The sequence below is a fragment of the Eupeodes corollae genome, chromosome 1 (genome assembly GCF_945859685.1).
Source record: "Eupeodes corollae chromosome 1, idEupCoro1.1, whole genome shotgun sequence".
Taxonomy (NCBI): Eukaryota; Metazoa; Arthropoda; class Insecta; order Diptera; family Syrphidae; genus Eupeodes; species Eupeodes corollae.
Genome location: NC_079147.1, coordinates 32,770,023 through 32,794,914, shown reverse-complemented (window position 1 = coordinate 32,794,914; position 24,892 = coordinate 32,770,023). Strand labels below are relative to the sequence as shown.

Sequence of the window (24,892 nt, the reverse complement as noted above, 5' to 3'; positions counted from 1 at the left end):
AAAAGAATAAACAAGCAAATGAAATATCTGCTTAAAAAAATTCTATGGAATAGTTTGCATACTTTTGAAAATTTTATTACCAAAATGACTTTTACTGAATGTTAACACTTAATTTGTTAAGAAACAGAGTAAAATATAACATTGTCACTATTTTCAAATCTTATAATTGCAATAATTAGATAAAGTTTTTCATGGTGTATGGTGAATGTTTATTTTTTTCTTAAATGCCTTAAAACATCTAATGTTACATTATTACTGGAGTAGCTGAAGATAAAAAAAATTAACTCATAATAAAATAATATTGTCACTTTTCTTTTTTTAAAAGAACAACAATTAAAATTATATGTGAAGCCGAATAAATCTACAAAAAATTAGTATACAAATCAGAAGCTTGTCTACATTGGAATATCGAACATCTGGCAATTCTTCTCTGCCCCATATATACACACTTTGCAAAAAAACTTAAATACCTACTTCAACTTATTATACCCATTGCCATAAGCCCTCCGTATCCGTACTTTGCTTAAAATCAACCATATGCTTTTTCACTTGTTGTCTATGCGCCGCTAAACCGCTGCGCCGGCCGCACCATCGTTCTCCGTTAACAAAGTATCTCTCTGATACTCTCTTCAAATTGCAAAAATATTTGCAAATTGAATTTAAAAATATGTATATGTATACTTAAATCCATTCTAAGGGTGTGGTGATGGTGAGCTAGAAGGAAGGAAGGTAATAGGTATACGAACATGAGCAGAGAAATGAACAAGAAGAAATAAAACAAAAATAATTTGCGCATAATTCGCGATCTTCCCGATCTGGCTCTCCTAAACTAATACATCGAAAACAAAAATGCTTAGAGATACTATTTGCTGTATATTTAGATACATTAGGGTGGGTCTCATAAGAATGGAAAAAATTAAATCATTCTAAACTATGAGTATGACAATAATTTAAGGGAATAGTAATTAGACTCTATATTCTGATTTCTTTAGTGAAAAATTGACTATAATTGTTGAAGCGAAAATTTGGTCAGCAAAAAGTATGCCTGATAAATGGAACTAGAGCACTATTTTCTAGATCTATGTATAAAAAAGTGATCGCCATCTCTGGCCCAATCTTTTAAACATCACATACAAGTTCATATCAAGTGTAATGTGTGGCTGAAGCCATATACCAAGGAATTTATTAGAACTTACCAATGTGGCCTTATGCCTTGAAAATCTACCAAATCTTTACTTTCCACCAAATCATGGAGAAGACCCAATAATAAAACTTCGATACACATCACCAATTGAGTGTCAACAGGGACGAGTTTGGGCATTCCTGTAAAGCTGATACACTTTATAAGAATAACGTTTGAAATTGTACGTTAAAATTTGGTAGAAACTAAGAGATGCTTTCACAGCCAACAAAAGATGACAAAAAGGCAACACTGTTATTAAGCTGTTTTAAAATTGTTTTTGAGAGAAAAATTGTCAACTACACTGCTAAAAAAATGGTACCAAGAGTTATTCTTGTCATCAAAAGTTCTTTCTTAAATTATTCATTCAGATTCGTATTAGAACAGGAATGGTTGAAAGTTAAAAGTCACTAGACTCTAGCTCTTAAAAGTCTGTTGCACCACGTAATTTAACTTATAATATTTAGTTGTTTATTTAGAATAAGTAAACAATAGGGATATAAGACCCTATCGAATCAAAATGATGTTGCACAAAACCCTTATCATCCCGCACTTTAAGAATGCAAATGCATGGACCCTCTCTCAGACGCATGAAGGCTCACTCGGTTACTTTGAGTCGAAGATTCTACGTACGGTCTATAAGCATATTTGGTTCAACTAGGAAACTAACACCTGGCGGAAAAATTATATAATGAACTTTAAGAGCTGCACAGCGACTTTTTAATCAATTTCGTAAAATATTTAACGTTAAGCTAGAGGACGTATTTAATATAAAGACTGACAAGAACAAGTTGAGCAAACGACCAGATTTGATGACCTTTATTTTGACATTTCTCGACGTTTCAAGGATCCTAGAGTCGAAATAAAACATTTTTAGAAAGATGTTCGTGCGTAGGTGTGTACGTATCTATGTACGTCCGTTAGTCCGTATGTATGTATGTACATCCGTACGTTCGCGACGTTTTTTCGTCCTCTATAGCTCAAGAACTATTTTTGTATACAAATAATAAGACAGAAACATGCAGAAACGGTTCTCAAAAAAAAAATGCGTGGGTGGTTATTTACCATAGCAGTTTAAAAAATAGGTGAACATTTTGGTTAACCCTAAATATCTCATGAGCCAAAAACTCTAGAGACTTGGATTAAAATTTGTACAATATATTGTAACGTGATACCACATAAATACATTTTTTTGAAAAATCCAATTAACGGTTTATTTTATAAATCAAAAAACTGGAAAAAAATGTGAAACCTCGTAAATTTCACGAAAACAAAATGATTTTATCTCCAAAACAATTGTGTGCAACGAAAAATATTGTTTTTAACATATGGCTAGATTTGGAGAAAAAAAAGAATTGACAGTTTTTTTTTTTAATAAAAACCTAAAAGAACATTACTCAAAGTTCGTAAAAATTGAATTTCGACTCAAATATCTTTTCAAAGCTTTTGAGATATTGGCTTAAAATTATTTTTATCTTTTAAAAAATATTGTTGTTAATATTCAGTAAAATTTTGAGAAAAATCGAATTGATAGCTTTTGTACAAAAAATAAAAACCTAAAAAAAAACAATACTTAAACTTGGTAAAAATTTATTTTCGACTCAAATAGCTTTTCAAAAACTAAAACTATTGTCTTCAATCTTTTTTTATGTCACAGGAAATATTGTTTTCGATATTCATTAGTTTTTTTTATAAAAATCCAACAGTCCGTTTTTTCATAAAAAAATAAAATCTACAAGAAGTAGTACGCAAATTTAGTAAAAATTGATGTTCGGTTCTCGATATCTCTCAATGAATTTCATTCATTCAATTTTTAAAAATTCAAGAAATTCTACTTAAATTGGTTAACATTTTTTTCGACTAAAATCTATTTAACAAAACTAGGTTTTTAAGCTAAACTATTTCCTTATATGAAAAATATTGTTGGTTATTAAAAAATTTTTAAGAATAATTCCACTAACAACTTTTTTAACCAAACCCTACAAACTTTTAAGCTAGACAAATCGACAAACGGGGTGAGAAGTTATTAGTGTGGGTCGCATCCCATCCTCTTTTATATTTTTTTTATCAGGTAAGATTCCAATACTCGACAATTTGAGAACTTTTTTCTATGGGACAGGAAAAAGACTATATTTTTAAATCAAACACAATCCGAAGGCAATAAAAATAAAAATATTTGAAATAACCTTATTTATTCATAACCAGATACACAGTTCTAACTAACTACTTAAAAATAATAACAATTCAAGGAAAAACTTAATGAAATAAATAATAACCACCATAAAGAAGACTGAATAACAATCTTTTTTAAAACCATCTGTGCTTAAGTTAAAATTAAAATCAATAACTCAAACATACAAATTAACTTGTCTTTAACAGTGTCCTAACCTAAAAAGTTATCCTTAAAAGTTAGTTCGTTTTATTTCTAAAAATATTGTGTCCTTATTTCACTTTGTCAGATTAACACATGAATTACTGCTAAAAATTGGCAATATTTAAATTTTGTTAATTGTAACAGGGCCAAATTATGAAAGTTGGTCTTATTTCACCTGTCCTTATTTTACAGAACCTGTTAAGCAATGAGCAAAGGTTTCATCGGGTATAATTAACTCTCTTAAAAGGTTCACAAAATGAGCGATTATTTCGTATGCCATGACTCGGAATGTGAAAACCAATCAACGGAAGCAATCAAGGATAATTGATTTTGTAATTAATTATATCCCTTACAAACAAGACATCAAAATATTTACGTCGTGTTTCTAAAGATTAAGTGCCCAATAACAAACACCTTGTATTATATGATGCTAAATCTTTATCGCATCGTAAAATCCGAATAGCAGTTCCAGTGAAACATTTATGTATTATCTAAATTTTCATTGAATGGACAGCTTTGACCTTATATAATAAATATATGAAGATCTTAAGGTAAAAAGGATTTCGGAAGGAAGCCTTTCGCATTTCTAGAAATAGATTAAAACATTCTAGGCAGCCTTAGTTAATGATGTAGTAAATGTGATAAGAAAAAACTTGCTCAGTAACTTTAGATAGAGAAGATCCATATATAGCTTCAGAAAACAGAAGACCCACCATGGTAAAAGATCATACTATGACATTTAGGTACATAAAATTAGAAAGATATCTTATAAAGATGAAGATAATATAGGTTAAAATGATTAAAGATCATCACCATAAAAAAGGCAAAGACTATTGATAAAACACTTAATAAACAAGATAAAAAAATGTGGTCCTAACTGACAACCATATGGAACACATGAAGTTACCACGACCGGGTTCGAAATAAAGTTGTTGATTGGAACTTATTGAATTCAATTGGCAAAATAGGATTTGACATAATCTTTTACTATAGAATAAAAAACATAATTTATGAAGTCTTTACAACTAGTAATGAGGAATCAACACTGTCAAAAGCTTGAAAAAACCAGTATTATACAAAGCTTCACATTGATCTCCTTGTTCAAGAGCACATAATACAATATTCCTAAAAATACCTAAATTGGTTGATAGCGTATGTCTAAATTTACATTTACCACCCTCTTAATCGCTGAGCCTTTCCCAAAATCCAAATAAAATGTCATTTGACCCACCCTAACATGCCTAATAGAGTATACCTATTAGGATATTCCTTTTTTTCGTTTTTGGGTGTGCAAAGCCAATTCTTTTTAACAACCCTTTTGCGGATTATCCGTTACACCTGTGTTAGTTTTTCGTGTATCTTTTAGATTGCGATGCGATCAGCAAAGCTAAAACCTATAGCACACTGAGACGCAGACGGACGACGGGACCTAAAAATCGGAATGTTGCCTGCGGCGAAAACATCTACACTCAAGTATACGAGTCAAAGTCGTATCTCGTATCTAAAAAAAAGATCCCTCCGCTCGCACACACTTTACAATTGAATTTTATATATTTTTTGCAAATTTTTGTATCTTGTAGATACAATAAAACAAATTTAAAAAAAAACTTCATATTAGGAAATTAGGGAGAGCGCGAGAACAAAACGAGATCTTGTCTGTTCTGTTTCTGCATCTCTGTGTCTCTCTTAAGTCTTGCTTCGTATTGCTCGCGCACATGTCTGTTTTTGCAATTTTTGTTATTTCTTTCTTGTTTTTGTATCTATTACCTTTTTTATCTTGATTGTTGGATCTTTTCTTTTGTTGTTTTTTTTGTGTGCCAATTTCTTTATAGCGATCGCTGCTGCGCTCCTCTCGGATCTGGGGTATTCTAGTTATTTATTTTTTTGCGTTACTACTTTTATCGCTAATTCTTTTTTTTTTTCTTTTTTTTTACTCTTTACTCACATTCGCAATCGCATAGTAGCAAATCGCACTGATCGTGGACTGATCGCTGCGCTGCGCTGGCTGTTTCGTTCATCTTCGAAAAAAGGCGCGTTGTGTGTTTTTCTGTTTTGCGAATTTCATTCTATCTGTGCTTTTGCTTTTAGCTATGTTGTAGAGATAGATAGTGTATCTTTGAGATTGTTTTACGTTGGCATGTGTTTCTCTAATAGTAATAACGGAAAAGAGCAAAAGAGCAAGTGCAATACCGCATACTACCGGCTGCTACCACTTCCCTAACCGCTCCATACCGCTCCCTCATACCGCTCAATCGCTCGATCGCTCTCTTTTTTGTTTTCCTTCTATTTTATAGGATCTCCTTATGGAGTTAAGTTGGTGCCTTGCTCTGGCACTGGGCTTATTAGAAGAGACAAACGCTTTTAAGTCCCTTGTAGGTGAACGACAACGAGCGCGCGTTCGCTCGAATGTAGTTATATGAGTGCGTATCTATTACAAATACAAGCTTACTGTATCTGTGCTATTAAAAGGAATTTCGCAAATATGTTGAATAATATTACACATTGATCGTGATGTGTTTTAGGTATATTCTTTTTCTTTTTGCAATGTTCATTTCGCACAGGGTTTTCTCTTTTGCCTGCCGTTAAATGGTGGTGTTTGGTGTATTCGTCGTGATCGCATAAGAGCTCTAAGAGGAGGTATTGAATATACTGATGGTAGTTTAGGTTAGACAAGGGACAACGGACAACTTGTTTTAATTTTCTAACTTCTGCTATGCTCTACTCTGTGCCTTTGCGTTTGCCTTTGCCTTTGCCTTCGACTGTGACTGTGACTGTATGGACTGTGTGACTGTGCTGCTTGTGCGGTTTTGAGGAGGTTGCTTTAGAGTTAGAGCTGCTCACTTTTAGATACTTTTTCATATATGCTTTTTAGTTTAGTTCTTTTTGTTTTCTTCATTTTTTTTTGCGCTGCTGTTCATAAAGTTTCGGCTCTCGGCGCTCGGCTCTCGTGAAATTTTTGCGGGGACCTCTCTATTGATATTTGCACAGTGTGTTTCAATTTTTGTTTTAATTTTAATGTTTTTTTCTTTTTTCCTGTTCTCATCTTCATTGTAGTCTTCGTCGTCGTCGTCGTCTTCTTCATAGTTGTCGTCTTCTTTTACTTCGCCCATCGTCGTCGTAGTTGTTCTTCTCGTTGTTGAAATCACTTCGTCTTGTGTGTTAGATACTTTTGCTTAATTTTTTTGCAAACCAAATCTACAACACCAACATTGAAATACAAAAATTCCTCTCCGTTCTTCTCCGATTTAGCCAATCTTTTGGTGTTGTTGTTGTTGGTGTAATTTTTCGCAAATTCAAGCTCTAGAATTTGACTTTACTAATAGTGTATGCACGCGGTTAACATTAGTAGTTAGCCGACTGTTTATTAGATATAGTGTGTCATAATACCTAGTTCGTTTGGGATTTTGAACTGACTAAAAAACAATGCTCTTCTATTATTATTATTTCTATGCTGCAGCAGTCTTCGTTATCGTCGGTTTTCTACAAGTCGTCTAATGCGCGATCATTTTAATTTTTGAAAAATATTGTCGTAACTAACTTAAAGTAAAAAGTAATTGTTTTAAAAAAAATAATCAATTTTATCAACCAAGTGCAATAAAAATACTCAGTTTTTTTAATAAAAAATAAATTCATTAATATTTTTATATTATTACTACGCTTCGGTATTTTTTTCAATTTTGTTTAATTAAATTCAATGTCTTTTGAAACTTCAAAGGATGAGATCAGCAAAAGCAAATAAAATAACTAGCCCTAACCATTTATGGTTTTATTACTTTTCAATCAATTGAGATCGGTTTTTGTAAAAGTATCTCAAAATTTATATACCTCCCCAGAAATAAAAGAAAAAGTTAAACAACAAATTTATTAAAAACAACAAAATTGTATTCAGGGCGATTGTGCAAAAAATTATTAAAAACCTATCTACAAACAAATACCTATCTATAGAAGTAGGTACTAGGAAAAAATTTGGCAACGGCTGTCAAATTAAAAAGTTAATGTATACAAACAGCAACAGCAGCAGCGGTGGTACGGCAGCGGCGGCGGCAGCGGTCTGTGTATCTCAAATTTTATGTGAATCTAAAGCAACAACAACAACATCAACGAAAACAACACTATATACAAAAACCATAATATCTCTTCTGTAATACATTTGTGCAAATGACGACAAGCGACGTGTTAAATTTGCCCTTGATATTTTTTTCGCTTAAGTGTTTTTTTTTTGGTTATAATTTTTTTTTATTTTTTGATTAATCAGCCGCACATGTAAAAAAATAAAATTCGCAAACGAACTAACGCTCTACAGTCACACAAAAAATTCTGGAAGCTAACATTCTAAAAAAGCAAAGAATACAAAAACAAGAACACAAATTTTAAGCTTCAAAGTCGTCGTCAAACGTTGATCGTTTTTTTGATCTTGTTTTTTTTTTTCTTTTGAGAATAAGGACCGAACGCATATGCATTAAAAAAGTTTAAGAAGAATTAAATATTCTGTGTATAAAAGAAAAAATTTCAAAAAAAACACACAAAAATTAACAAGAAAAACAGACTTTCAATTTGTTGTTGTGGGTGGCTAACAATTTTTTAACTTTATCCAAATTAAAAAAAACGCAAATTTTTTTGCAAACTTTTGAATGTGTGTTAGTAAAAGCGATCTCGCATTAAGTTCCTTATATTTTGGATTTTTGGCATAAGAGATATATGTAACTATGTATACAGATAGATACGTATCCATAAGATGTTGTGTGTAATTCAGACAGACAAATAGCTCCAAAAAACCAATACGAACATAATTTTTTTTTGGGAATTCGCACACTTTTTTCTCTTCTCGTCGACGTCGTCGTCTTCGTCATCTTCATCGTTGATGGTATTGGGCTTGAAGTGTGATAAATGATAATAATGGTCTTAAGTAGTTCGGTGGTTCTGCAGTTTTGATGCGGTGTAATAAAATCTAATGCGCGTCTTTTTTCGTTTGTGGAAAATAAAACTTAAATATATCTTTTAACAGAAAATAATAAAAAAATCTAAATAAATTTTTAAAGTGAAATTGGTAAAAGTGTTGGAAGTCTGGGATTTAGTAAAAACTAATTTCACAGTTTTTTTTGTTCTTAAGTGAATTTATACACTTTTAAAAAATATCGAAAGTGAAATTTGTCCTTGCTTGACGGAAGCCACATTAGAAGGACTTTGATAGAAACCAATAATTTTGTTGAAAAAATAATCATACCCTTTATAAAAACTGATGATTACTTTGGATTATTTAATTCGCTTGATATGACGAGGTTTGTTAAAATTTTATTTTATTTTAAATTATTTAGTTGTAATTTAATAATTTTTAATATTTTTATTTTGATAATTTAATCTGGAAAGTCAAATTTTTTATTGTTTTTATTATGATTATCATACATAAGACCCATTTTTAACTTCTATTAAAAAGATTATATTTTATAAATTTTATTTTATTTATTTTATTTCAAAACTGCATTAATTAAAAAGAAACAATTTAAGGATACTGGTGGGAAAAATCTTTCGGCACACCATCACGAATAAGTAACATTTAAAGGTTTTCAAATTCTGGAACTGTTATGATTTTCAATGTGTCTTATTTTTTGCATTTTTTGTTAGTTCGTTTCCTGACAAAATAATGAAAAAAGGAGATTAAAGAACACATCTAAATAGATTCTAAAAATTTAAAAATCGACGACAATATTTGTCCATTACATTATCCTTACAAAAATGTATGGATATGATCTTAGGTGTTTAATATCTACAGTTGAATTTTAGAGAACGATACAATTTTTTATTATTATTCTACACTAGATTCGTTACCAGAACAAAACTTTCTTTCAAACCGTTTTACCTTTTTGTGTTGCAAACTGTTTTTTTAGGGAATGGCGTTGCTTTCAAATATTTGTAACACAGGTGAAATCTAACAACTTATGAAGTCTTTTTGAATATGAAAAAGTATGAAATAATATTGATATTTCAACTGAATATTGAAGAAAATGATTTGGAATACCAACACGAATACCTTTCGAAACTAATACACAATAATTTCTTCTTAATTGTACCTCGGTTAATTAATTAATTCCCGCCTAAAGAATAGCATTCGAAAATTTCCCATTTTTTCTGGTAATTGAACCCCGTTCAGTTGAATAACTCTCTAAATTGATCTTTAAAACATGCTACTAACAAACTGAGACAAGCTCTATTCAGTAAATTTTTTAATGATAGCAGTAAGTTTTTGTACTTGGAAGCACTGAAATTGGCAGAACTGCTCACTTCATAACAAATAAGAGCAACTAAATGACAGCTCCCTGTTATTTATTTTCTGTCATTTGAAATTTTAGTTTTGAAGTCGTGAAGTGCGTCGTTCGGTGGCATTATTTGAGATGAATATTGTATCTTTTAATTGCCCAACTGTTGCAACTAAGCGGTTATAACTTAATTGCACAATTAAACGGGATTCCGTTTATTGAACCACCTGCTGGATAATTGACCTAAAAATCGAGTTGGCTTTATATGAAGGCCTTCAAAACTCATTGAAAAATTCCAATTGTATAGCCAGGAAAAAACCTTGTTTCATTCAAAAATATTTTAATGTGACCCTTAAAAATGTTTAGTAGAAATACAAAAAAAAAACTGAATTTAGTCTTTTTCCAGACATAACAATTATGTAGTATACGTTTTTTTAAAATGAATCTAAATTTTTGGCATTAATTTCTAACTTTTTTGTTATTATTAAATACTTATTTTTGACCTAATTCATTTTGATGCCATGCCAAAAATGTTTTAATTTATGCCTTAAATTAATCTATTATTGTGGCGCTAACATAAGACTTTAATTTGCTAAAAAATAGCTTCTTATGAGACAAATATTTGATACAATTTGTTGGAATTTAAGTTTTTACAAAGTATTTATTAAATTATTAACTACAAACATATTTGGAGAGTATTGTTACCTCATAGCATTGGTTAGCTAAATTAACTCTTTGCTAATCAAAAAAGGATTTCTTTGAACTTTTTCGACTTAAAAACAAACCAAATTTACTAACAAATATTATGTTAAAAAATTAAACTAAAGCAACCTTTAAAAAGAAGCTTAACATTATTTGTTTAATATAATAAAAATGGTGAATTTTCCTTAAGCCTAATATTTAAATTTTGTATGTCCTTATGGATGATGCAATATCTTTAATTTTGTCCATACAAAAGCACAATTTAGCTAAAAATATAAGAAACTTCGTAATGAATGTGTAGAAAATATGTTTCTTATAGCCCATTTTTGAAAAACAATAAGAATATTAAGTAATTTTGCAAACGAATTTGTACAAAAAAAATAAATGGCAATCAATAAAAGACCAAATATTACCTCAGGTGTACCATTTACACAAATAATTAACATTAAAATACTTTGAAATTATTTTTTTTAAACTTTTTAAGAAAGCAAAAGTTAAAATGTTATTATTTGTTATTTTTATTTTACGTTTTTTTTCGCAAAAATAAAACACTAATATTTGTTTGAATCTAGCACAAACAATATTTTTGTATATTTAATGTTTTGGTATTGTATGCATTTGTAACATCTGTTACGAATTGAAATTAATTTAGATTGCTAAAAATGTTCGGGAATTTATTTCCCTCACACTAAGAACATTATTAAAAAAAAATAATTTAAACAAAAAAGTAAAAGTAGGTAAATAAAATGTCATCTTAAATACTTAGGTCTGTTTTAAAAATGAGATTCAGTTTCGAAGAATAAATAAATACAATAAGTTGCATGGCGTTAAAGTGCTTGGCCTATCCTTTAGTTGCTCCAGTTATGTTTTGTTGTATTCAAAAACTTGAAATATGTAATAGAACTTCAAAAATATCAAATCATTTGAAATTTAAAGTTAAAATTTTCTGAGGATGCACATTTGTTGATGTATTCGAAACATTTAAAAATGTCAATAGTTTATTCATAACTTTTTTTATAAAAAAAACTGCCCGTTTTATATTTCAAAAACTTCATCTTTTGTTAATGACAATAGTATGTATGCTTACAAAATTATTTTATAGTCAATATTTTTATTTTTTTATTAATTCTTAGTGGCATTTAATGTACAGACTTGTATAAAACAAAAGTGTACTCAACTATATAACTTACCACTTACTTATAGATTAAAGTTATCCAAAAATCGAAATATGTTCAAGTTCCTAAACTATTCATGTCTGTAATTGCCTTATCAAAATTTGTATATGCAATGTTCCATCGAAATAGTCAGTTTTTGAATGCAAAGCCTCAAAAATTCTTATCAATTTCTACTTGAGCTTGACATTACGATACACTATCAAGTACCGATATACTTTTTCCAGTCGTACTTTAAGAATGTAGAATACTGTACCCAACTCGGTTTTTCTTTCTCAGTTTGGTATTCAAAACTTGAAGACCAATCTCCTCTTATACTATTTCCACTTACTCTGTGCTCAAAGCAAGTTAAAAATAGCAGTAATTTAATAAGTGCTTAAAAATCAAAAGAAAAAAAAGCTGCAATGGGAACCACACTGATAACTTCCTATCCGTGCCCGTGGTTGACCTTTTTAAAATTTTTAAATATTAATAACTAAATAAACTCAAGTGAATATCTTTCTTCGTTCGCATAAAACTTAGGTCCTAAGCTTTTTATTATTAGTTCTTGCTTTTTGTCGGGTTTTCGTTATTTGTAAAAACTGTTGTCGATTGAATTTTTCTAAAAAAAATAACAACGATATTTTTGCATATGATAAAATTAGTTTGATTTCAAATCACGTTTTTGTTTCAAACATTTTAGTCGAAAGTTGTTATTTCTTATTTAAAATACCAACCAATTGGATTTTTCTAAGAACATTATTTTACGTTAACAACAAAATTGAATATAAAATAATTTTTTTCATCTATTCTAGAGATATTCTAATCGAAGATCAGTTTTGAAAAAGTTTGTGTATCATTTTTTACAGATTTTTATTTTTTATTTAAATAAGAAATCAATGCTAGATTTTTCTAAAAATTGTAAAGAATGTTAAAAAATATATTTCCTCTTAAAAAAAAAACAGTTTTAAGGCCATATCTTAAATTGTTTTCAAAATATTCGTGTCGGAAATCAATTTATATCAATTGTTTAATGTTTAATGTTTTTATTTAAGAATATCGTTACTTCAATTTTAAGTAAATTTTTAAACGATGTAAAAAACGTTATTCTTCGTTGCATGCAATTATTCTAGAAACGTAAATATTTTTTTTGTTTCAAAACTACATTAATTTGGTATTACACCACATTATATAGGCGAAGAAAAATCCAGAACGTACGGACACACGTACGAACAAACGCATACACAGACACCTCTCTTTAAATCTTTGATTAAGATTCCAAGCTACTTAAAACGTCGAGAAATGTCAACATTTCTTATTCGACAAATCGGACAAATAACTTTTTATTTGAAGAATAAATCAGTCGACATAAGTCAAGTTTTCTTTACCTAACATATTCCTTAAACCAGTTAAATATTCAGCTTCGTTATTACAAGTTGCAAAGACACATTCCTTTGCTCCAAGTGGTAACTTCTTTTTCCAAAACATCTGCATTTTGGCGACAATAGTGGCTTGAATTAAGGCTTTCAATGGTTCGAGATTGCTGGTTTATCGGTATAAGCCAATTACTTCACAAAGCCCCAAAAAAGTAATCAAGAAATGTTAAGTTGGCTGAATGAGGCAGCAGTTGAAAAAACCACTTCTGAAGAAAAAACCTGTTACCGAATTGATTTCTAAATGAGTTGATGATTAAGAACACTGTATTACAAGTTGCGCAATTTTGTTGGAACTAAATGTCATCGATGTTTAATAAATAAATAAGGTGGTACAACAGTCCGTTGTCAAGTAGAGCCTAGTGACATACAACTCCAAATCATTCCTTTGTGCGACTAATGTTGTCAGCGACCTACAGTTTTAAGACGAATCCGAACTTTTTATTTGAGAAAGCATTTTTCATGACAAGAATTTGGAAGATTTTCCAATTTCTCGCAAGAAGCAGTACCCGGGAATAAACTTTAGGTGGCTTGAATCCAAAACCTCTAGCATGCAATTCCAATGCACTAACCAACACGCCTCGGCTAGTACAGTCATTAAGTTGAATAATTTCCGAATACAAAATAAGGCAGCGCTTCTCTATAGTGCTCGATATTGACCGTAACTGCAGCTGATACCTCCTTTCAAAAAAAAAAATAAGGACCAAGGATGCCGTGAAGTCAAATTTAGTAATTGGGATCGTTGTTTTGGTGTTAAACTATCCATGCTTATTTGCCAAGCCCAACAGAACAGAAATGTCATCATAACTTTACATTCTCTTCCGTCAAACCATAGACAAAAATTATTGAAACATCTTAAACATGCCTACAATGTATTTGTATTTGAGAAAATAATAAAGTTGAGCTTGCATCCTTTTCTAAAATCAAAAAATAAAAAAGTGGAGAATAACTCTGCACTCTATAAATTGTAAATAAGTTCCAATAGTGCTTACATTAAATTATATGCATTAAATGTATCCTTAAAAAATAAACCTACAAGACAACTTGTAAAATTGAATCCCTATTTATTTGTGAAATGAAAGGTAGACAAATTTCGAGTTTTATGAATATCATTAAATTCACTTGAAATTAATTCAAATCTAAAGAAAAAAACTCAAGCCGGTTCCCTGAAAGATAGCATTTAAAAATTTAATGCATAATATAGGTTGAAATTCTTCCCTACAACTTATATGAAAGACAAGATTTTAGTCTTACTAAATTAGATTGAAAAAAGTCTTTAAAAAAATCTAAACTTATGTAACAATAACACAAGTATCTGCATATCTATTAATTTAATGTCTTATATACATGTATGCATATGGATTGATATACGATACATATATACAAATATAAAAAAAAGAAACATAGTTGTATATGTATAACGTAATCACTTATTCAATAATGGCAATAATGGCCCTCAAGGCAGAGAATCAAATAAAAGAGATAAAATCAAATAAGGAAGTTTATAATAAATAAATTCACATAATACTTTACTGAATGTTTGGAAGGCACTATTTTTCTGTTGAAAGGTTTTTCGTTGTTTAATTTTTTTATTTTTGTTTGTTCTTGTTTTCTTAAAAAGTTTGCAAATTTTTTTTTTGTATTTATTTTGTTATTGTTAATGGTTGATTGATTAAACGATTTTTAGTTTGCAAAAAAAAAATTTTAATGAACTTTAATTAAAAGAACAAAAAAACATAACTTTAATAGGAGGAAGGTATTACCTTCCAATTTTTCGGTTGCTTATTAAAAAGTGCTAATTTTTTAAAATTACATGTTAAAATAAAAAGGGAGGTTTTTCGCAAGAACAAATGGTGCGGATATGAATAAAAAAATATACTATATCGAAGGAAATTAAGTGGTTTGAGGTATGTTTTTTAGTGATGTAATCAAATCAAGGAATAAATTAATTTGGTATACGAATAGTTATCATTGAAAATCTTAATGTGCGAAAAATAGCAGACATTAGGTATATTCTTTGTTTAGTATATGAAAGTCTTGAGATATTAAATTTCTGCACAATCACTGAAGATTACAATCAATCGAGAAAAAAAAAGCAAATCATGAAGACAAGAAACATTAAAATAAATAGATGTAATTTGAATATTCAAAAAGTTCAAAAATATGTATATAAGACCTTAGGGCTATGGTATTTTAAATCACCATTATAACTTAGAACTAAATATTAATATTTCTCTATTTTAAACAAATAATTAGATCTTTTTTTTTATAAAATTTGATAGATTTCCAAATTAGCAGTACCCGTGCCATGATGGTTAGTGCGTTCGACTGCATTCCATAGGTCTTGGATTCGGTTCCTGTCTGTGCCATCTAAAGTTTTTTTTTCACGGGTAGCTTTCCCTTCATCCCTGACAACATTATTTGCAAACAGAAATAGTCGATAGTTGTAAGTCACTAGGCCCTAGTTCTCTACGGATTTTGCGCCATTCCATTTATTTTATTTTAGATTTGCAAATTGTTAGTCGGAATTATTTTTAAGATTTATATTATAAGGGGCTTTATGTTGATTTTAAAAGAACACCAGAAATTTTTAGGAAAGTGTGTTTTCCAATGAAAACCGATTTCTGTAATTGAGTACTTTGCCTATTAAATACTTTTCATGAAATCTCCCAGGAGCAATTCACACACTTGCAGATGTATTTAATACATAACTTTAGAAATTCCATCTTTAAGAAGATCTCGGTCAGGAAACTTGTTGCTTCTGCACTAAGCACCGCACCGCTACTCAATCTTCTTAAGAATAAAAGCTTTTTATATCAATATCTTACAATTTCGGCCATATCCACACTTATATTTCCAGCAGCCTGATTTCGAAATAAGTAAAGTCTAATTACATCGCTATGAAAACAACACCAAAAAGTAACCCAATGTCGAGCATGGAGATGCTTTCAATAATTGAAGCGTTCGGATGAAGAAGGGGTTAAAGACATTTTTTCTATAAATGAAGACAAACAAAGTTAATAAGCTTTTATTTGTGTTTATTTCTTTATTTACCAACATTTTCAACGAATAAGAATACGAAGAAATTCTATAAAAAATACTTTGAATTCTTAAGTCTCGAAATATTGCAAAAGTCACTTAAGCCCTTCCTAATTCAACTGTATAAATAATTCTTTGAATATATTGATCTCCCAATGCTATAATTCTTATTTTCTGACTTAATTAGAAAAGGTCCGAACAGCTTAAGTTACTATGGAAACTAAACTTTTAAAGCATCAACACCTGAGTCTTAATGCAAAATTTGACGAACAACCGACAAACATTAGTTTTCGTCAAAACAAGTGGACTACAGTAGCATTATTTCGATCCTTCACATCACTTGTTGTGATATCTCAAAATGTTCCACATTATTTTAATATTGTCAAAAGGTACATGATGACGACAAAAAAGTTTCGTGAACTGTAACTGCAAACATTTCCATCAATGGATTTAAAAAATTTTGTTTTACTCGTCAAATTTCAAAAAATTTAGTGCTTCAAAAGTGACAGGTGCTAAAATAGAAGCCCATTCAAAATGAAACCTCTTATTAAAAAAGCATTTCAGAAATTTAAATATGTTTAAATAAAAACAAAATTACTTCATACATAATTAAAAAAAAAAATTAAAATAATTTGAAAAAATACTACTTTTTGTCATTTAAAAATTAAACCAGTCCTATATGCAAGGGATGGTGGGGACCTACAATTTTGTATACCTAATCTGAACTTCTAAGATGAGAGAGAACTTTTCATGAGATGAACTACGCTTGGAGGATTCGTCAATTCCTCGCAAGAGGCAGTACCAGTTAAAAAAAAACTTAAGATGGCACAGGCAGAACCCAAGATCTCTGGCATTAATTAACCATCACGCCACAAGTACCACAAGAGTCTTGAATACTAAAATTCTAATTTTCCAACTAAACCAAAAAAGATGTGAGCACCGTTGCTTGTACCCGACACAGCTTAAATTCTTATGTGAACTAAAGACCTAAAGACCTAAGTTACTAAGGCCCTTCTTCATCCAAATGCATTAATTATTCTTTTAATATGTTGATCTCTCTCTTATTTTCTGACTGAATCAGAAGAGGTCCGACCAGCTTTAGTTTTTATGCAAACTAAATTTTTAGAGCATCAACAACTAATTCTTTAACCTTGGTTTTCCTCAAAATTGGTCTTTAACCTTGGTTTTCCTTAAAACTATGGACTACCACTACTGTTAATCTTTTAACCGTAAACGTTTTCGATCCTTCAAATCGCTAACTTGTTCCAATATCTCAACATTTGTCAAAAACTTCATAAATTTAAAAAGGTACCTTATGACGACCCAAAAGTTTGGTATTATTGCAAATTGTAACTGCATCCATTTTCAACATTTCTGTAGAATTTCAGAACGTTATTGAAGCTTGTATTGTTCCAACTTTTGGTAATATCATTGATTTTACTTCTCAAATGTCGAAAAGTGGCAGCTTCAACAGTGACATATTAGCATATTAAAAATGAAACCTCTATCGAAATAGAATTATTTCTTTGGTGTACTCATAACTTTATAAAATTCCAAAAATAAATTTAAAATAAATGGCTCTTCTTTGTTATGTAAAAATGAAGTATTTCTCATACAATTAAAGTTTGTTAATTTCGAATTTTAAGTTAATGCAAGCCGGAAGTGTTTGTTAAAAAGTGAAAGTTTGCATTGTTTTGAAGTATTAACGTCTTTAAGCCAAAATTATCGAACTTGCTAAAATTTAAATTGTATCAATTTAGATTCATAATAAATCATGACCTTCATAATTCTTCATACATTTTCTTTGAAAGATGGTAGTACTTTTTGTCAACCAATCATTCAAAAGCTATTAATTAATATTATTAAGTACAATTAATAATATTAAAATGTATATTATTAATAGTTTGATTTACTGCAGCATTTAAGTTGTTTACATATTTACGACTTCAGTGAATTCTTTGACAAAATAGATCAGAAGAAAATTCGGGTGGTGAAAAAAACAACGAATTAAAAAACAGACAAAATTAAATTAAAAAACGTATTTTAAAAAAAATTATCTTAACAGATGGCGAATATTTTTTGTGTAATAATTATACTCGATATACATATCTTCAATCAATTGACTGACTATTGGTCATTAAGTTAATTTGTATTCAACTCTGATTCAACCAAAGCACCCTTTGAGACCCGAAATTCAACAATTCAAAATCACGCCAGTTCAATGCAAACGCCACACCACTGCCACCGCCCGCCGGCCGCTGCGCAGCACCACAACGCAGCACAGCACAGCATTAACAAAAATATGGCCTTGTCCAAAATATGTTCGCTGAATTTTGCTCAAAGTTTTGCAATTTCTTATTAGCTTTGTTTACCAAACTATAGCCAGCAATCTACTATACCTAACTATTTCCAGACACATAAAGTATTTCTTTAAAAAAGTTTGTATGTTTTTGTATATGCATGTATTGGTGCGTCATGTGTCCTTGAAAGGTTTTTTCGTTTTTTTTTTTTATTTTGCAAATGGAATATGAATACAATACGAAGAGTATAAAACAAATTAAATAAAACGAAAAACTTTTTTATTATCAATTTGACCTTTGTAATTTGTGCCTGAAGTTGTTTAAATTTTCGGCAGTTCTGCCTAATTTGCATACACTATGATTGCAAATGTATGTGAAATGCGGTACACGTGTGGAGGTATAGTATTTGTCTATTCCATCACACTTTTGATATTAAAATTGAAACTGATGATGCTCCCCGGTTAGTAAAAGTAGGATTGCCAGATTGGGCTAATTTTTAGTTTGCAAAATTGTCTGCAAAAAATTAAGTATGACAGCAGAATCATAATTTTTTGGATTTTTTTGCCAAAATGGGCGAAAAATTTAGCTTAATCTGTTTAGTCCAATCTGTTTAACTCTGATTGGGTTATTTCTCGAAAATTGACATGTTGTTGTTTGCTTTAAAATTTCCAAGACAACATTAAGTATGACAAAATTGAAGCTATAATTTGGTTCAAATCTTAATCAGTCAGATTGGGCTATTTATCGAAATAGAACATTTTGCTAACCAAATTTCCGACAAGAAACTTAGTATAAAAACCCAATCATAATAGCCCAAATCTAATCCAGATAGATTTTGTTAGTAATTGTAATTTTTGAAATTTAGTGTCAAACTGGCCGGACAAAATTAATTATGACAGCTCAGTTACAGTTGGGCTATAAATATCTATTTATTGCAAATGGGCTAATTTTTTTTCCGAGAAAAATTTAGTATGACACCAAATGGGTTAGGATCCAATTCAGCCAGATTGAGCTATTCAAGAAAGTGGTCTATTTTGTTAGAATAATTCACAATAGCCCAGATAGATTCTGTTAGTTACTGGAGTTTGGAAAATTGGACTAAAAATAGCTCAACTGTTATCCACAGTGATTGGGATATTTATCGAAAATTGATTAATTTTTATCAAAATTTCAGACAAAAAATTGTATTCCTTATCATAATTATGCTACAAATAGCCCAAATGTAAGCCAAGCAGATTTTTTGATAAATGTTGCTAAAAATTGCTGAGAAAAAATCAATATATGTATGTACAATGGGAAAAGAATTGGGATCAATTCTAATTCAGCTAGATTGGACTATTTATCTTAATTGGGCTTTTTTGTTAGCTAAATTCACTACAGCCCAGAAAGATTTTGCAAGTTACTGGAATTTTAAAGTTGTTTGCCAAATATCCAACAGATAGTTAAGTATGACAGCTGAATTATAATTGGGTTAAAAATGTCCCCAAACTTAAATTAATGACAACAAATTTGCAACGACAGCCTACTCCAAACAGTTGGAGCTTTATTTATCGGATATTGCAATAGTTTTTCCAAATTAAAGACAAGAAAATTGTTTGACAGCCGTAAAAGTAGCCCAAAAGTAAACCATGCAAATTGGTCTACTTATCGTAAACTGTGAAATTTTTGATGAGAATTTTGAGGATACAAAAATGAATACAACAATGGAACTATAGTTGGCCTTATATCTTATTGAACTTTATTGGCCTCTTTATCAGAAACTGTTTTTTTGTTTACAATCATAATAGCCCAAATCTGATCAAAAGAAAGTCTGTTCGATACTAGAATTTGGAAAGAAATGGCCAGCAAAAACTTAAGTATGACAGCTCAATCAGCATTGGGATAAAAATAGCTCAAATCTCTCAATAATTGGGCTTATTGTCGAAAATTTATTTCTAAAAATTGAAGATACAAATTTAGTGTGGCAGCAATTGGGCTATAATTGGGCTCAACTTTAATAAACAGGGCTATTTGTCGAAATTGAGCTATTTTGTTACCAAAATTTAAGGCAAAAAAAGAAGTATGATAGCTGAATTACAATTGGGCTAAAAGTAGCCCAATATAATTCCGAATCATAATTGAGCTATAAATAAGCAAAATGCAAATCATTCATATTAGTCTGATTATAAAAAACTTTGAAATTTGTGTTCAAAAATTGATGAGCAAAAATGTTATATCGCAGCAATGGTTCTATAATTGAGCTTAAATCTGATATAGACAATTTAGACTATTTTTTGAATCTTAATACACCAAAATTAATCCATACAAATTCTGCTTGTTACCTAAATGTCGAAAATATGTTGCCAAAATGGGTGATACGAAAGTACATTTAACATTTTAGTTAGAATTGAGCTAAAAATATCCCAAATATAATCCACATCTGAAAAAATATAAAATTCATATATTTTTATCGAAAGATGAAGAGACAAAATTAAGTACGATAACAATTCGGATATAATTGGTCCAAAATATAATTCAGCCAAGCAGATTGAATATCTTTCGGAAATTAAACTTTTTCTATGAATGACAACTTAATCCAAACGGATTGAGCTATTTACTAGATACTGCGATAGTTTTTCCAAATTTGAGACAAATAAATTGTATAACAGCCGAATCAGATTTAAGCTACAGAAAGGCCAAATGCTAAAGATTGGTCTATATATCGGAACATGGGACATTTTGTTCGAAAATTAAGAGGAAATATCACATCAATGGGGCTATAATTGGGCTCTAATATAATAGATCCAGATTGGAATATTTTACGAAAATTGGGCTATTTAAATAAAAATTGTTTAACTATAACAACATTATCCAAACAGATTGAGCTATTTATCGGAAATTTCTATATTTTGACAATTTTTAGAACTGTATGACAGCCAAATCATAATTTCCCAAATGTAAACCATCTAAATTATTCAAGTTATTGAAAACTAGAAATTGTATGCTGAAAAATTGAGCTCGAATTTAATAGTGCCAGATTGAACTTTTTAACGGAAACTGAGCAATTTTTTCTTACCAAATAGCACTTTGAACATAATTGGGATAAAAATGGCCCAAATCTTATCTTCCCACAGATAAATGATGTAAGAAGATTATTGTTTATGCAATTAAACTTAGTATATGGATTCACTGCAGCATAGTTACATCTCCAATTCGTTCCTGCTCATTGATGCTCCGAGAAATTTGCTATACAAATATTGTCACCTTCATTTCAAAAGAATTTTACCAAATAATCTGCCAATGTGACAATCACTGCCGTTTATACAAATTATATTCCAATTGAAACTACGTTGTTAAAATTGGTCTATTATTTGGGCTACTTTTCTGACTCCGATTTGGGCTACTAATATTATAAAAATTAAGCTATCGATCTAGTTCAGGACATTGGTAACCCTATTCTACACATGCATTTTGACGATTTTGGTGAAGGCGATATGAAAGCGACACAACGCTTCTTACTTTATGACGATGACGATGGATTTGGTAAAAATTTTGCAAACAAAAATTTACACATTCTTTTTCGTTTTGTATTTTTTTTTTAATTTTCTGCGACGAACCAATCAACGACGAACGAGTTTAGGATTTATGTTTTTTTTTTAAGTTTTTTTTAGAAATACAATACAACACACCATCAGAAAGCGTAAATATTTCTGAAAAGTATCTTTAAAAAAAAAGAATCTATTTTTTGCATCGCTAATAAAAAAAAAATTGGCAAGGGAATCGAGGCGTCGTCAGTCGCTCGAAGTCGTCGTTGTTGTTGTCTTCGTCGATGTATTCAAAACTGTTGTAGTCGTTGTTGGTAACAAAAATAAAAACATCGCTTTTATACCTTCTCCTCATATATGTACCTACGTGACATAAAAGCACAATTTATCTATCAAGGTAAAGATACATTTTTTTTGGGATTTGTTGCTTTTGTTTTTCTTCCTTTTTTTTGAACAACTTTGGCTTTGGTTTGTTGAAAAATTACAATAGTCAATCGAATGTGTGCAAATAAATAAAAATAAAACAAAAATCACAAAAGGTGCGCATAGTGCGGCGCGAAATGCAGGTAAGAAGACTGCTCTTTCTGCTGCTGCTTAAAGTCGGTCTAAGCTAAGCACCCAAAACAACAACAATAAAAACAATATATGTATATTGGCGAGTCCGGGTAGCTACAGCGAGACAGGCATTTATTTGATGCGGAGTCAATTCGAATATTGTAGGTTGGTACTATACCAATAGAAGACTTCAAAAATGCTCCTATAAAAAGTATCTGTAAGTTTGGTTTATTTTTTGCAAATGTATCCACATTTTTGTTTTTGTTTTTGAATTTTTTAAACACACATGTTGGCATGCGACAATCGTATCGAAACAAACCCCAGTGCATATAAATTAGTGATGGCTTAGATACTATACCATAAGTATCTACAATTCATCTCTGGTGCTGGTCTTTTCATTTGCGGCTGTCATTTGGCTTCATTTTTGTTGTTTTTGTGTTTTTTATTTTGGTTATTTTTGAAGGACAATCTAAACATTGTTGATGTTGTTGTTGTTGTTTTTGATAAGCTTTGGAAATTTGTGTTGGGAGCGTAGTAAAATCAACTTTGATTTGATTCTATTCAGTTGTGCATGCGCGCATTGAATTCGCAATGTCAGTTAGTAGGTAGGTATTTTTTGATTTTATATGATTGTTGCTTATTTTGTTTATATGAGCAAGTATGTGGTGTGAATATAAGCTTGCCTCGTCTGCGTCGTCTCGTCGTTGTCGCTTGAAGCTTGTAGCTTATAGCCGCCGCTATCTTGCTACACTACCTACCTACCTACCTATCTGATGCGAAAAACTATTGGGTGAGGCCAGTTTGACGGAGGTTGACACAAAAGGGCAATGGACAACAATAACAACTCTAACACCACATGTTTTATATTGTGCTTTTTTATTTTATTTATAATGTATATAAACTTTATGGCAATTTGAAATGAGGTCATCATTTATTTAATTCGATGGTGAGCAAGAATTTTAAAATGCAAACAATAAAAAAAAGAAGAAATTATTTATATACTGTAATACGACCAGAACCTTTGCGCAAAAAGAGAACATTGAGGAGGGTAGTAATGTTGATGCGTTAGTTTTTTTTAAGGCGTTATTTGTAGTTAGGATAATTTAGATTTATAATTTGTTTAATTTTTTTAAATTAGTTACATTTAAGTGCACTGGATGAGATCATTAGGGAATGAGAAATGGTGATTTCATATTTAGTGAAAGATCGAGATAAATTAAGGGTGTCATGTACTCGTAGAATTACTGATGGGAGTTAACGAGGGGTGAGATTTTGATTTGTCTATATTGCTTGGACAGCTGTCACTTTTAAAGTTGTCATCTTTTGACACTTAACAAGTAAAACTACCCTCTTACTTAAAATTGTTGAAATTCACTTCAAAAGTGGTGAACACTTTGCACAATTTCAAAGTTTTTAAGCTGTCAGATCATGTTTATTTTTTCTTGCATCTTGTGATCATAAATGGGCACTGAGATCTTGTGGTTTAATACTTTTAGGCTTTCTTGTCTTTAAACCCACGTAAAAGAAAATGTATATTACAATAGCTTCAGAACTTTAAAAATGTATTTGAAAATTTAAAATTTCGAAGTATTTTATAAACAAATCGAGGAAAACAACTCCATAAAGTTATTTATTCACTTCCACTAGTTATCTAGTTATCAAAATTATGGAACTCTTTCCAATATTAAGAAATATTAAAATTTCGCAGGAAAGTGGTTTGGATTCATTTTGCAATTTTGATGGTTGGTATTGCACCCAACACTTAAAACTACCCATTTGTACCCATTTGAATGAATTAAGCCCTTATTTAAAAAGTTCTTTTGTTTTGTGAAAAACCGCTTTTTGGCTTTTTTGAAAACTTTACGAGTTACATTTGTTGAAAAAATTAAGTTTTTCTCGGAAGCACAAAACAATAAATTTTTAAAAGATTAAGATGTCCTTAAATCGAATCTCACATTTAAAAATGTTTCTATGTCACAAGGTTTTTAAAACTATGATCCTTTAAAATACTGCAAGAAATCGAAAACGAGTTTTTAAGGCTTAGTTAAAATTGAAAATGTCTCTTAACAATAAATTGAATGATGATTTTTTGTATAAATCTTTATTTTTTCGATACAACTTAAATATTTTTCTTAGTTTTTAGAAATTCGAACTGGCAATGAGTACTTATTTATTTTTATCTATGTAACGTTTTGAGGAAAGCTTTAATTTGATGCTTTTCTAATGTTGAAAACGCATTCGGATCAAATTTTTAGAGATTATTTCGAATCCAAACTTAAACTTCAACTATTTACTCAAGTTTTAAAAACATCAGTACTTAACGTTATTATTAAGTAAGTAAGTAATTCATTTATTTACATTAATTTACAAAATTTTATAC

General features: G+C 30.1%; 1 protein-coding gene across 8 annotated transcripts in view; it reads left to right on the top strand.

The window, feature by feature from the left end:
* Positions 1–24,892, top strand: part of LOC129940505 (sex determination protein fruitless-like) — a 326,270-nt gene that overhangs the window by 143,063 nt on the left and 158,315 nt on the right. The window contains exon 1 of one of the 8 annotated variants that reach the window (XM_056048866.1): positions 6,191–8,833. The exons of 2 other annotated variants lie outside the window; for them this stretch is intronic. In XM_056048866.1, the coding sequence (XP_055904841.1) occupies positions 8,826–8,833 (8 nt within the window). In that variant the 5' untranslated portion in view covers positions 6,191–8,825. Of the gene's footprint in view, positions 1–6,190; positions 8,834–24,892 lie in introns of those variants that run through there. 5 more of the 8 variants (XM_056048861.1, XM_056048867.1, XM_056048865.1 and 2 more) reach the window with 5 other exon arrangements.